The sequence below is a fragment of the Aquila chrysaetos genome, chromosome 3, assembly GCF_900496995.4.
Source record: "Aquila chrysaetos chrysaetos chromosome 3, bAquChr1.4, whole genome shotgun sequence".
NCBI classification, from domain to species: Eukaryota; Metazoa; Chordata; class Aves; order Accipitriformes; family Accipitridae; genus Aquila; species Aquila chrysaetos.
In genome coordinates, this window is record NC_044006.1 from 36624577 (window position 1) to 36639463 (window position 14887).

The 14887-nt window shown below is 47.5% G+C and overlaps 1 protein-coding gene across 13 annotated transcripts; it reads left to right on the forward strand.

The window, feature by feature from the left end:
* Window positions 1-53: 53 nt before the first annotated feature.
* NKIRAS1 (NFKB inhibitor interacting Ras like 1) lies at window positions 54-12834 on the forward strand. Of its 13 annotated transcripts, XM_041122410.1 has the most exons (6): window positions 54-160; window positions 342-421; window positions 656-771; window positions 1116-1242; window positions 9395-9636; window positions 12466-12834. In XM_041122410.1, the coding sequence occupies exons 4-6, from the start codon at window positions 1149-1151 to the stop codon at window positions 12703-12705; spliced, it is 576 nt and encodes a 191-aa protein (XP_040978344.1). In that variant the 5' UTR covers window positions 54-160; window positions 342-421; window positions 656-771; window positions 1116-1148; the 3' UTR covers window positions 12706-12834. The 13 variants fall into 13 exon arrangements, with proteins under 13 accessions (XP_040978344.1, XP_040978342.1, XP_029866621.1 ...); XM_041122408.1 differs by having other exon boundaries at window positions 342-771; XM_030010761.2 differs by lacking the exon at window positions 656-771.
* Window positions 12835-14887: the final 2053 nt, after the last annotated feature.

The following is a 14887-nucleotide window of genomic DNA, read 5'->3' on the forward strand; positions in this document are numbered from 1 at the left end:
GGGTAATGTAGTCCGGAGGGGGGCGCGGGAGAGCGGGGCCGCCCTCCTCGCCCCGCCCCGCCCTGCCCGGCCCCCGCGCCCGCCAATGGGCGGCAGGAGGCGGGGCTCTGCCCGCCCGGCCGGCGCGGCTCCATGGGGTCCTGTGGGAAGCTCTGCCCAGGTGCGCGCTCGCGCTGGGGCGGGGGGGCCCGGGGGCGCGCGCGGGGCCGGGGGCGCGCGGAGCTGCAGGTCTGGGGGGGGTCCCCGGGGGGGGGGGGGTGTCCCCGGGGGGGGGGGGGGGGGGAGTTGGCTTCTCTGCGGCGGCGGGGTGACCTCCCCGCTTTTCAGCGTATGCTTTGCAGAGCGCCCTGGCGTGTGAGGCGTTACCCGGTTAAACTGGAATCGGCGGAGGACGACGCCAGCCCCTCCCGGTCCCGAAAGGGTACTCTGCAGCCCGCAGGCTGCTCCGAACTGCGGGCGGAGAGTTCGGGCCTGCCGCCCTGCCCTGGCTCCGCTGGCAGAGGGAACTGCCCCTGGCTTCTGGAGGCCTCCCGCTAAAACCAACCCCCACCCATCCACACTGGTTTAAAGCAGACCGGAAAACCTGCTTTTGCATTTGCTTTCCTGTGCTTCTGCTTTATAACCCTCCTGTTTTCTATCACCTGGTCCGTAAAAGCTAGGAACTTTCTGTGCGTGAAGTAAGAGGGAAGGAACCGCCATTTTGTCGCGTTTCCAGAAGCCGTCCTGATACCACCAGATACCGCCGGGCCCGCGGCAAAACCACGAAGCCCGGTAACGCCAGTCTTGCAGTGTACGCACACGCCGACAAACACGGCCCCTGCCCCAGAGGGTTTACACACTTCAGGGCTCACAGTCTCCCCGAGCCCGACGGGTCAAGCGTCGAGGCTGCGGGCAAGCATCGGCACCAATGGCAGCAGCCTAAAACCTTAAAACATGGTGTGGGAGGAAGCCCTAGTCCTAAAAATATCGGTCGCTGGTGAGCGCCTGGGAGGGAGCTGTGCCTGCGAGTCACCCGCTGCTTCGCGTTTTGCCTCTCGCCTTTTCGTGGGCTTCGCTTCTGTCTGGTGCCGAGCTCTGCCACCTCGCCGGGCTCACAGACTCCTGTGTCTGCACAGGGCTCGCCTGCTGACTCGGCCGTCTTGGGAAAGATGGGAAAGGGCTACAAGGTGGTGGTTTGTGGAATGGCCTCGGTGGGAAAGACTGCGATTTTGGAGCAGCTTCTCTATGGAAAGCATACCGTTGGTGAGATATTTTTACTTTTGGGGGGGGGGAGGGGGATTGTTTCCTTTTCCAGCATCTTGTTATGTGTGGGCCCAAAAAAACCCAGTAACCGAGGACCGCAAACTGCACTGAGGTGAAGGAAGAAATTAATGTGGTTTTGTTGCATCTCTGGGCAGTTCTTGAAATCTGTAGTCCCTTACTTACCAATTTTTAAAAGAGGCTTGGAGAAGAACCCTTTCCGTGATGTTCCCAGTTACAAAATAGGTGAATGTTTAAAAAGAAACAAATGCAGGAAGCAGGTGATGTGCTTGCTGCCTATTTATGTAATATCTCATTCCCTGAAAGATGCTGTAGATGCCTGAAAAATAAATAGATGTCACATGATGAGTGGAGAGACTGTTTAGACTTTTGTTCCGTCTTCTTAAAGCTTTATTTTGCTTGGTTTTGGCTAATATTTAATCAAAGCACTAGAAAGAAAAACAGCTCAGCTTTAGGCCCACGTTCTGTACTGAACTTCAAGGGCCAAGCTTCTCGGGTCTCAAAAGAAATACTCCTTTGGAAAATGGACTTCAGAGAGGACCATGGGATGTCTGAGACTTGCTGTGCACAAAAGAAAGGGAACGAAGGCAAAGCCGGCTTGTTTCCCTCTTTTTCCACATGACTTAGCTTTGAGAGGAAGGGCAACGATCAGCAGCTGACAAATTATTCCTGCCTCACCCAGAAACAAGGGGTGGCACCAGGGGTGAATCTCAGGGCTTTGACCAAAGAAGTCTAGTCAGTTTGTATCTTTTCCTTGGGCCGGTAAATTAAATGTTGGGGTAAATTACTGGATAAACCCTAGGATTTCTAGAATAGTGTTTTGCAGGCACTATGCCTTTAAAATGTGGAGATGGGAGGAATTTGCTGGCAAAGCGTGATATAGAACTGCATGCTAATACCCTTGTCTAAAAGGAGGATTTCCTCTAATGTTGCAGCAACATCTGTTTCCAGCATCCTACCGAGCCCTATGCACGTAGTCCCGTGTAGCTTTCAGCGAGAAGGTTGCAAAACCTGCAGGCTGAAGGTTTTTCCCTTTGCTACCGACCTGCTTCTCCTCTGCACTGGCCTGGGTGATTGTCAGAGACACCCGAGCAGCATGAGCAAGGCCACGTTACTTAAATCGTATTGCCTTGCATTACTTCCTGCCCCAAGCTCCTATTAGTGAGCCAGGCAGGAAGGATATTCGGGTGTTGCTGATCGGAGGAGCTATTTATGGAGCCAGCCATGCACACGATTATACAACGTCATGGATACTAGCTGACATAACCGGAGGGAGGCCTCGTGCCCGGGGTTTAGCTATGGGTGTCCCTCCGTCGCTCCCAAATGCTCCGCTCTAGCTCGGCCACTGCGCAACGCAGACTTCCCACCCCCCCACCCCTTAAAAAGATCAGTTTTTCTTTCCCGCAGCTCTGCTCTTATTTTTTGGAGTTAACAGTAAGGGAGGGAGCAGCTGATAGCGGAGGGGGGCGCGGTGCAAGGGGAGAAGGAAGAATGTAGTCTCCTGTTTTCTATGATTTTGGTCAAATCTTACTCCCAAGACATTCGGAGAAAGAGGGCAAATAGCAGAGTCAAGATCAGCGTATGGAGAGAGCTCATACGGAGCCACAGCAGCCCCAAGGGATGAGCGGCTATGGCCCAGCACTTTTGGTATCACCCGTGTGTGCCATCAGGCACGTTTTGGGGGATGGACTGATAGGTTGGTGTTTCTGGCTGTCCTGCTGAGTGGTCACTGTCCTCCCTGCTGCTTCCTCAGCCCACAGGCAGTTCTGGCAGAGAGTGCCTAAAGTATAGGCTGGTGAAAATGGTCCCCAGAAGATCTTTAGCTACTGCTCCAATCTGTATTGATTTAACCCTTAAACTGCAGAGGCAGGACACCACTGTGAGGGTCTCACTGGGCAAGGACAGAGTTTGAGGAATGGCAAGTGTTTGATTGCCTCTTAGCTGAGCTGCTTTAAACTGCACAGAGCCGTTGCTGATGCTACCGTTGCAGGGGTGGCCCATCCACGCTTAAAACATGATTACTGAATCTTGATCCTCCTTTCCTAAAGCTTGCAAGCTCCAGCAAGCTGACATGTACATCTTGGCTGCTGGCCTCTTTGGCAGGAGGCAAAAAGGACTAGTGTGTTTGCTGAAAGCCTGTCTGTTCAGAGCCAACCAGCAAGGCAGCTCACCGGGTATGGCAACATGGACACAAGCTGTTTCAAAACCTGTGCTTCCTGACTGACGTCAGGAGCAGCTCTGCGGCCAGTCCAAGGGCTAGGGAGCCGTGGGGAGGACTGCCGAGCCAATGCACGGAGTCTCTCCATTCCTAACGGCATCCCCATCCTCCTCCCAGTGACAAGAAGCGTGCTCAAACTTGGTTGTAGGTTCAAAGCACAAGGTCTGGTGCCATCCTCCGAGGCATCCTAGCCACTGACATGGGGTCTCCTCCTGGCTGTAAATCAGCCATGAGTCTATATCAGTACTCACGTGCCTCCTGTTGACTTTCCTGTAAAAAGTAGTGGAACAGCTGCTATCAGGGAAGTGATTAGTGTCCTTGGAGGTTTCACGCTGCTATATAAAGCCCTTGGCTTTGAGCCCATGCTTCTGGCTGTGGGCTTAGCGATGGTGCTGTAAGCCCAGTTGCACAGTGTTTCTTTTCCTAGAAAAATGTGCACCTTCAGCTCTCCCTGGCTTGTCATGGATGAAGTCCCTAAGTGCGGCTGTTGCTTACATGGTCAGCAGCTAGCACTCTTGCAAAGGCACTAAGATTGCTTGAAGTCAAAGAGGAGAGAGTACTTGGGATGGAGGAATACCCCCCAAAAAGAAATATCTGTGTCCCTAGAACCTGTGAGCAACAACGTGTGGTACTGGGTTTTGTGCTAGGCTTTAAAACTGCAAGAGGGGCTGTTTGCTTTGGGCACTAGGATGAGAAAGGAGAGGGCAAAAAGATGAGCCACATAAAGTAACGTACGTATTGCATAGCAGCCTCTCTGGCTAAACTGATATGAGGAATCAGACAAAACCTGAAAGGAGATGTTTGAAACGGGTGCAGATTTAGCTTTGAGTCACGTAGGGATTTTATTGCTATAGGTCAGGCCAAATAGTTGTTAAGGCTTGCACATATGTATACAGTTGCCTGATACCTGGGATGATCTCTCTTTTTGTGGCTTCAGTGTTGTTTTTGTCTAAATCCTCCACCTTCTCTTGCACTCCTGAAGAAAGGAAGAAAGAGGGGCCAGTCTTTCCTCCTCAGTCATGAAATGGGTCCTTGACTGGCAGTAGAAGATTGTCCCACTAAATACCTGTGGTACCTGGCACTGCTTGGCCTTAGCTCTCTTGAGAGGGCTAACAGGAGAGTTGCTGGCTTAACTTTGGCACAGGACGTGTCTGTAAAGAGGATAGGTATTTTTCCTTAAACAGTGTCCCTGTTCAGTGACGGTGCAGAAAGGAGTCTTCCATCTGCCTTTAAAATATCTCTGGCCCCTGAACCTATGGTAACGCTTATGTGGTGGGTTGACCCTGGCTGGATGCCAGGTGCCCACCAAAGCCGCTCTATCATTCCCTTCCTCAGCTGGACAGGGGAGAGAAAATATAACAAAAGGCTCATGGGTTGAGATAAGGACAGGAAGAGATCACTCAACCAATTACCATCACGGGCAAAACAGACTTGACTTTCGGAAAATTAACTTAATTTATTGCCAATCAACCAGAGTAGGGTAAAAAGAAATAAAACCAAATCTTAAAACACCTTCCCCCCACCCCTCCCTTCTTCCCGGGCACAGCTTCACTCCCAGATTCTCTACCTACCCCCCCCAAGCAGCACAGGGGGATGGGGAATGGGGGTTGGGGTCAGTTCATCACACGTTGTCTCTGCCGCTCCTTCCTCCTCAGGGGCAGGACTCCTCACACTCTTCCCCTGCTCCAGCATGCGTCCTTCCCATGGGAGACAGTCTCCCATGAACTGCTCCAGCGTGCGTCCCTCCCACGGGCTACAGTCCTTCAGGCACAGACTGCTCCAGCGTGGGTCCCCCGTGGGGTCACAAGTCCTGCCAGAAAACCTGCTCCAGCATGGGCTACTCTCTCCACAGATCCGCAGGTCCTGCCAGGAGCCTGCTACAGCGCGGGCTTCCCACAGGGTCACAGCCTCCTTCGGGCACCCACCTGCTCCGGTGTGGGATCCTCCACGGATATCTGGTGAATATCTGCTCCACCGTGGACCTCCATGGGCTGCAGGGGGACAGCCTGCCTCACCATGGTCTTCCCCACGGGCTGCAGGGGAATCTCTGCTCTGGCGCATGGAGCATCTCCTCCCCCTCCTTCTTCACTGACCTTGGTGTCTGCAGGGTTGTTTCTCTCACATGTTCTCACTCCTCTCTCCGGCTGCAGTTTCTATGCCCACAGCAACTTTTTTTCCCCTTCTTAAATACATTATGCCAGAGGCGCTACCACTGTCGCTGATGGGCTTGGTCTTGGCCAGCGGTGGGTCCGTCTTGGAGCCGGCTGGCATTGGCTCTGTCGGACATGGGAGAAGCTTCTAGCAGCTTCTCACAGAAGCCACCCCTGTAACCCCCCCCCCGCTACCAAAACCTTGCCACACAAACCCAGTACAGCTTATCAGCTCAACAGGAGATGAGAACTCTTCCTGTAGAAAACACGATTTTCCTTATCTCTGCCTCCTGGCTGTGTAAATAGCTGGTATGGTCAGGTTATTCATAAGCAGCTACTTCAAATCACCTTGCTAGCTAGAAATGAAAACTCCATATATTACTGTGCTAGAACTCATAACAAGAGAATTTGCCTCGCTTGGTCTCAGCTGGAGGGATTTGGGGTTTTGGCTTTCACAGCTCCAAAGATGTGGAAATTAATTAACCAAATTATGCATTCTTGCATCTTTGTTTCTTAAATCAAAACTACCTCCTGATAGACCTGCAGTCAGCTTTGCATTTTAGAAATAGATGAAAATGGAGCTGAATGTATGCAGCTGAGTGTCACAACCATGGCTACTGGTTGGTGGGACCAGTACTTAACTAGCAGCTAAATCTAAAGAGCCCAGCTCCCATTGAGGCCTGTCCAGCTCTTCTCTGAGTCAGGGATCCTCCGATACGCTGTCATTTGAGATCTAAGTAAGCAAAGCCTGTTATCCTGCAGTTTACAAACACAAGGAATAGCAGGCTTTAGGAGCTCTTTGCTAAATTCCTGCTGGAAAGAGGGAAAGAGAGATTACACAGGAGATCTTCAGAAGGACTCAAGAAGACACAAAATTTGCACTGCCTTTATATTCAAGAGTCACTTGGGAAATTCTGAAATTCCATCCATCTTGAAATCTGGCTTTATTTTGGTATTTGCAATATTTCTGCCTTGCCTAGTCTGAGTGTGCAGTATTCATTAGTATATTGAGCCTTTTCTTTTCCTCTTTGGGAAACCACCAGGGGTTGAAACACCATTCAATTTATGACTGAGGCTTCCCCTTGCAGTTCCTCTGTGGCAGCAGTTGGTAACATAGACAAAGACCTTTCTGCCTCTCCCAAGACTTGCACCAGCTAAGTAGGCGCTAGAGAACGGCATCAATCTCCTTTCTATTCCTCCTTTCCCTCCCTAACTTTTTTCATCTTTAGTTTCCAAAGAAACCATGAGATTGTTCAGTCTTGTTAGGTCCCCTTTCCCCCCATAGCTTCTGAACCTGAAAGCTGGTTCCATCTGCCCATTCATCTGTGTCACAGCAGTAGATATCTCAAAACATGTTTCTGTAAATTTAGAAAAACTGGTAGCAGGAAAGAGAGAAAAGGCCCATGATAATGCTCTCCTCCAAGCAACACCTACTTGAGCTGGCAGCAGTTTGCAGGGCAGTAACTCCCCAGCACAAGCTGCCCTTGCCCACCCAGGTAGCGAAGGTGGGAGGATGCCTGGGGGTGCCAGTGAAGGAAAGGAGAACCGGGGTCATTATGACAGGGAGGATGGGATGGTGCCAGACACCTTCCTAGGACACTGGGCTTTCCTGACTAGTTTTGCCGCTCGTACAACAACTTGCCTGGCACATGTTTGAATGGGACGGTACTAACAAGAAGTGTAAATATCGTTGTCAGGAAGATGGGGCTAGCATGTGGTCTGGGCTTTAGAAGCAGGGCCTAGAATAAGGTGACACAGATATATCTAAAAATTATCTGTGTTTGCTTAGGAATCCGCTTGCATATACTCCCTTCCCCAATGTACATAGGTGAAATTTCACCTCTGGAATCTGATACTGATGCATAAATTCTAGCTGCCTCCAAAGTGCCTCCCCCCACCATTTCACATCAAAATTTGTTGCTCTGTTGTGCTGACTTAAGTCCCAGGTCTTAATTTTTCCTCTTCGTTTTCAAGTAGGATGTTAAAAGACATAATTTTCACTGCTACTTTTAATGCCATTAAGAAGAGGCTGTCACAAGAGAGTGTGGATATATCAAAGACTGTCGAACTACAGTGCAGCATTTAGATGGTAAAAACCTGTACAACATTATTCATTGCTTTCTAAAAAGAAAACTTAGGTACTTATGGTTCATTCCTTCTTGCCAAAGTAGTATTTACTGATGCTAGATATTTCCTTGACCTGTCTGCACAATGCAATGAGGCAGAGCAAGAAAAAATACAGTACTAAATCCAGAAAGGGCTGTTACCTACTTCAGTCTTTAAAAACGCCCTTGTAACACATTCTCCAACCATATGGAACGCGTTTGTGCTTCCTCTTTTTATTAACCTTTGTTTTGTCCTTCTGCTCTTACTTTTGCTCCCACACTTTAGCATGGCTATATTTGGAGGCAAGATAAATTAATTCACTGCAAATCTAATAAGAGTTTGATCTATGAAGACTGCACAGAGAGGGGCAAAAAGAACAGCTTGTGCCACTTTCTTGCACAGGAATGCTGCATACATCATGGAAAACCATCCGCGTGGGTGGAATGCTTTAGTTTGTTTGTCAATGTGAAGTATTTTGAATAGTGTCATTGAATATAGCAAAATCCTTATTTTCACAGGCCAGATAATCCCTCGTGTTTTCTTAGACAATGCTGTAATATGGTCCCTTTTTGGCAGACAAAGAGAATAATGCAGCACTCATTATCGTAGCCCTGCAACAGCAAACAATTCATGTATATAGGAGTGCAGTGGAGGCAAAAACATGGATTGCAGAGGGTTTATACGAATACTTAAAACCAAGTCTGAAAGTGGCCCAGCTACACTATACATAGTTTGTTGGGACCTGTAACCTTATGCACCTGCATCCAGGGGGAACACAGAGCTAAGGTGATCTATGTGTTCTCAGGCTTGGCTTGGAAAAAATAATTTTAATTAGTTCAAAGTAAGCTGCCTTGAATTACCTCACATTTACCACAGGGAGAGGAAGGAAGGAGAGCCAATGTGCAGATAGTTACCATGGAGCAGGTGATATATATATATGAAAGCTTGTTACCTTATGCATGCTCTTACCTTGCAGTAAATGAGCTTGCTCCCATTAGCAAATCTGAGTCACTTTAAATCCCTAAGGGATGGAAAAAGCTCACTGTGTATTTGAGTAAATATAGCATGCAACTTTGCTTGCATGCAAACATCCCCTTCCCTTTCTGGCTTGATTTCACTTGTTGGTTAGTTGTACCACCAATACACATTCATTTCCAGAATTATTCCTTTGGCTCCTGCTTCTGCCATATGATCCAGCTCAGTATGAAGCAAAGAAGTAGGCTCAAGATGTTAGTACTTGACTATCTGGTGTTCCTTGGCTGTTCTTCCAAAAGGATATGTTTGGGCAGGCCCACTTGCAGCATGTTTGGCACAGAATTGGTACACTGGGTGGTTGGAGTTTGGGAAACCTGGGGGAAGAGCTGTATATCTTATCCTATCCTGAATATGCACATTGTATAGATCAATTTTACAAGCATAACCATGTGCTCATATATTAGATGGCTGTATTTACGCAGTGTCACTATTGTAAATAGCTGGTGCGGTGACCTATGAATACAGCCCTTCATGGGGATGTCAGGCAAGGTCGAGTCCAGGTCAAGTCACTCTGGAAAACATGCAGTGAAAGCTATTGTGGAGTAAAATTCTGCAGTACTGCAAATACTTCTTATAGTGGTGCTGTACTTACACCAGCTGAACTTTCCTGCTTCTTTTAAAACAGGCTTAGATGAAGGTGCCACAATGGAAGATGTGTATTTGGCATCGGTGGAGACAGACCGAGGTGTGAAGGAACAGTTAAGGCTTTATGACACCAGGGGTCTGCAGGAGGGCATAGAATTGCCAAAGCACTATTTCTCTGTTGCTGATGGCTTCGTTCTCGTGTATGCTGTGACCAGCCTCGAAGCTTTCCAAAGAGTTGAACTACTCAAAAAGGAGATCGACGTCTTTAGAGACAAAAAGGAGGTAAATGCATAGTGCCATAACTGCTTGGCTTATCGCTGTATCAGTGATAGGAAGTTAAGGTTGCAAAGCATAGATTTTGTTTCTGTAAAACTTGCACACAAAAGAAAACGAATGTACCCACAGCCTTGGGCAATCCAGCAAAAGGAAGCTTTCTCATGCTGGGAAGCCTAATTCACATGCCATGCAGGTCATGCAAAAGAATGCTTTTTTTTTCTCTCCTTACTTTCTCTACTACAGCTAAAATTGTTAGCTGAGTGCACCAGCCAGGACACTTATGACTAATAAAACATATGGTCTACAGCAGTGCAGTTCATATGTTTTTTTTAGGTATTGTACACGGGAAGTCAAGTGCATAGAATAATATAACGAAGGGCATTATCTTTGTTTGTTTTGTATTCATGTACTTGATGGCTTACAAACTAGTGTAATTGACAATGGGTCTCCCAGACATTAGTCAATTGGCAAAGCAGCTTTAATGTATTTTAACAACCATATTGAATCAATTCAATTGTGTGAAATGACTGCTCTATTTTCCCTTAGAAAGCAGCTAGTGTTTTCAGCTGACAGTGTTCCAGCTTAGCTAAACAAATATAACTTGCACGTGGCATTAGCATTATGGCTTTTCCTACAGTATCTTTATATTCTCGAGTAGTTTTCCCTGTTAAATGTCTTTAGCCTACAGCTTTCCAAATGTCTGTTTTATGCTGTTAAAAAAAAAAAAAAAAACGTGCACGAAGAATTAATTGGATAATGGTAGGGAGAGAGTTTTCAAAAATGTAACTTGTTTAGTACTGACAGCACATAGGGTGGTGGAGGAAGGCAGGCTGCAAGTTTGACAGCAGCTGAACGTGCAGTCATAGGAGAGGTATGTTAGCTGGTAGGGCTGGTGTGAGCTGCAGACTGTCACGTATATCAGGGATATGGGAGTCAATCATAACTCCCCTGCAGGGCAAGAAAAGGTGGACAAGCAGGAAATTTTTCCCAGGCGCTGTGTTTTGTGAGGGCCCCGAGTTGTTACTTTACAGCATGTTGTAATGCAGAGAGAGAGTTGCAACCCCACAGGGTCTGTGTCCCTCTGTTCTGTGTTACCTGCCAGAACTCTTCTCTCTTGTGGCATGCAGGTATTTTAGAAAACAGCCAATTTGCTTATCTTCTGGGAAAGGTTAAAGTTGTGATCTTGAATGAGGATAACATAATTGAAAGAGTGGTGCCCACAATAAGCTGGATAAATTAGTTTTATTCCTGTGATTTCTAGTCCATATAAAATAGGCTTTGAAGCATAGAAGGTGAGATCAGGACCCCTACCTTAAGATAGCATCAGCAGACTTAAAGTCTGGGCTCTGCTAGAATGCATCCTTAACTGAATTAGGGATGTATCTCCACAAATGGTGTTTCTGAGCTGGCAGAACTTCACCTTGTTGAGTAGCACGGTCCCCTGTTGTGTGGCAGATGACAGAAAACACTGTTGGCTGGTTCCTTGCCTCTGCTGGCTGTGGGGGCCATCCAGCACGTACCTTAAAGCCCGGCCAAACGTTATACTAAATAGAGGTTGTGTTCTCTCGTACTGACAGAGCTTAACCATAGGTAAAATTCAGTTGGAGCATGTGGTAAATACATATGAAGACTATAGCTTCTTTCAAAGCCTTTGCAGAGGGAAAAAACATTTTTCCAAACACCCTGGGCTGCTATAGAAAAGAAAGGAAGGCTCAGACCTCACAGGAACAGGACAAACATCTCTAGCTGGAAAGAGACAGAAGACATCCTGGAGTTAGCCAAATGAACAGGAAAGAGCAAGCAGGTGGGGCCACAGCAAAAACCCCAAATCATCAGCAAGAGAGGACTTTATCACTTGATCTTTGTCAAACCACTAGTGTAGAGATGAGACCAGAGTTTGACTAAGGACCTTGAACTATAAATACATGGTTTTCCCCTAAGAGCTCATGCTGGTAAAACATCTTTAGAAAATGGTTAACTTAAAATAAGCAGGAGCAGCAACTTTAAGTGGTCAGCACTATCTTCAGCACTTCCTAGAACTGAAGTACCGGGCAGGCCACTGAGCTCAGCCACACGGTACTGTCTCGGTGATATAGAAGTCACTTGATGGATCCTTACAGCCAAGGGTCTGAACGGATACAGCCATGCTGCTCTTGTTAGCTAACCAGCTGCTCTCAAAACTGCTTTGGAGAGGCTGGTGCTGGTGCTTACCTGACCCTGTCAGGGACAGCAGGCTGTCCCCTGAGGTCCCTCTCGTGGCTTACCCTGCCTGCAGGAGCGGGCGGCCAGCTGGCCTGGGCGAGGGGCACAGCAGCTCAGCATGCCCAGGCTGCTCACACAGGCTGCCTTCTGGCAGGTTTGGCTTTACTTATGTTGCGGGTTGGGGCTGGGGGAAAAAACAAGCTGGGCAAAATCCACAGCTGTGGGGTCCAGGCTTTCTCTGCTGCCTGCATTTTTTCATCACTCAAGCATCCGCTGCTCTGACGTACTCAGACGTCATGCTCCTGTCATTTGTCTAGGGCAGCTCAATTGCCAAGTAAATGGAGAATAGGGCTGTTTAACTTTGGCTTTCTTGGGTATTGTCTCCCTCTAAGCAATCAGAGGGAGAAGGGGAAGTCCTGCATATCCTATGATTAAAACCAACTCCCAGCCCACAGGTAGGTGAGGCTAATTCAAATCCCAGACCCTGATCTTCCAAACTACACACAGCTTACCTTGTGCCAGTGCTAAGTTCAAGAACAGGTCTGAACTGTGTTGCTACTTGCCTGCTGTTTAAAAGCATTGTGAGTGGTGGATGCTTTTTATATAAAGCTCTCCCTTTCCTTTTGTTTGTAGGTAACAGTTATTGTCTTGGGAAACAAAACTGACCTCCTGGACCAAAGGCAAGTGGAAACAGAAGCAGCACAGCAATGGGCAAGAGCCGAGAAAGTGAGACTGTGGGAAGTGACTGTGACAGATCGGAAAACAGTGCTTGAGCCCTTCACCTTCTTAGCTAGCAAACTCTCCCAGTCCCAGAACAAATCAACATTTCCCTTGCCTGGAAGGAAGAGCAAAGGGAATAACTGTGATAACTAAGCTACCTTAGCATTGTCTGCTGCTGCCAGGTCACAGCCTAAGTCCTTTCTGTGCCATTTGCTTCTCACAGTTTAACTTAAAGCAATAATCTCATTCAGCAATAAAATCAGCAAGCTTATGGCTAAGAGATATCCTTCCCTCTCACAGACTTGGCTTGAGAACGTCACTGGTGGTAAAAGCCTTAAAAAGCGCTTCATGAGAGGAGTTACCTTGCAACAAGGGTTATGGAGGAGGGAGGGACAGGTGGATACCTCTCTAGTGGGGGCTTTGACTATGCCTGGATACAGCCATGTTGAGGGACAAATCAAGAAGCTTATCATTAAGCAATCCCCCTGCAGATCTATAGCCTCTAGCTACAAATAGTACTAGCTGCAATAAAGCGTTCAATTTGGAGAGAGGATATGTCTGAAATGGCAACAGTCCTTTTACCTTGACCTTAAACAGGGCCACAGGGCTTTCTGATGCTGCAGGAGGCTCAGGTCAGTGTGTTGCTGCAGGAGAAGGGTTTGGGGCAGGAGGAACAACTACCAGAAGATTTAGCCACTGAAGTTCTGCTAGTGTCTGGAAGAGAAAAAAAAAAAAAAGAAAAAAAAGAAAAAAGAATTTTGTGGGATATACTAGAACAGATCTACCCCGACATGAAGCTTGTCAGCAGCGTTTGGCAAGTAGTGCTTTCAGCTCAGGAATTTATTTGTACAAACCAGAAAAGCTCTCAGAGCACTTATTAATTTAACTGCAACCTGAAGGACAACATAGCTGTACATGGTTTTGTTCCAGCACGTCCAGTACAAATCAGTCACATTCACATAGGTGATAATTTTACTGAGAAATTATGCACAGCAATTTTGTATGCTGGAGGTACTGGCCGGGCTCTGCTCAGTGCATTGCATAATACTCCTACCCAGCTGTTCAGCCAAGCTGCAGTAATCCACCCTCGGTATGAAGCTACAGGCCAGATAACAACCGGTACAAAGTGCTGCACTACTTTGTGAGAGGCAGCTAGGGAGTGTAGGAGGCTGCCTTTTGGGAACATCCCCATGGCAAACACCCAGAAATACCTGTACAAATGGCCTTGGTCTTAATATGCCACACATTGTCCAGCGGCAGGAGCACAACTGTACGTGCTGTATTTGACTCTCCACACTGGTAAACCTGTGCTGCAGGAATCTGCTGTCCTAGGTCAGCCTGTCAGTAAACTAAACAAAATTGGATATAGAGGGACAGAATGAGCAACCGTTCCCAGAGAGAGTGGCCAGCTTTTGGCCTCTGATAACCTCTTATATTAATTGATACTAGCTTTTCTTTCTATTTGAAGACAAGAGTGGGAAGAGGGAGTGAACTGAAGTACCCAGTTCCCTCATTTTCCACTAAATTAATGTTGCTTTGAACAAATATTGAGAATTTTACTGTGAGTCAGCAAAACCACAAGCAGTATTTGCACTGTCATAACAGTTAAATAGTAAGCGTGCTTAATGATCACAATTAAGCTGTGTGCTTATAGCATTGCTCTTCCTGAATACTGACAAATAAAGTCCGTCAGCATTACTAATGTTAGAGCAGCAGTACAATTCACTAAAAACTAAGCAGGTATTCCTACCTTTATAATGAAGGTAGACGAAACTGCTTGTGTGCTTTGCTCAATATAGTTTGGATTGCTGTGGCCAAGGAGTAAGATAAGAGAGCAATTACCAATGAGCAAGCTCTTGTAATGTAGTGCTAGAAACATACAATTGTTTCCATTGCAACACTGCAGCTGAGTAAGTACTATAGCATGACCTCCCCCAACCTGGCTAGTAATAGTCATTGTCCCCAGTGATGCTGCAGAACAACACTCCCTCCTCACTCATTTCCTACCAAACACACGTGTCCTCAAGGCTTCTCCCTACCCAGAAGACTCCACATCTGCCTGCATGCGTGCAAAGTGGGGGTGACTGCAGAGCAGCAGCAGTTCACCTCCTTGCTGCAACCGCTCACCAAGGAATTGGTTATGTTCCTCCTCTTCGGCTCTGCAGAACCCTTCTTCTAGAATGGACTTGATTCAGCTTTGGATGAATCAAAATAAGCCAAGACCTTTGCTAACCGCACATTGTCACTGAAGCTGACCCTTGAGCCCAGAGAGTGCAGGTTAACAAGTGAGAATTAATGTAAAATGTGTGGAGATGGAAGGAACAGAGATGACTGG

Excerpts from the sequence above, each read along its gene's own strand:
- NKIRAS1 (XM_030010753.2), top strand. The coding sequence starts at position 86 with ATGGGCGGCAGGAGGCGGGGCTCTGCCCGCCCGGCCGGCGCGGCTCCA. Across the intron at positions 161-327 it reads CTGTGGGAAGCTCTGCCCAG|CGTATGCTTTGCAGAGCGCC; the intron begins GTGCGCGCTCGC and ends CCCGCTTTTCAG. Across the intron at positions 422-9,394 it reads CCCCTCCCGGTCCCGAAAGG|GCTTAGATGAAGGTGCCACA; the intron begins GTACTCTGCAGC and ends CTTTTAAAACAG.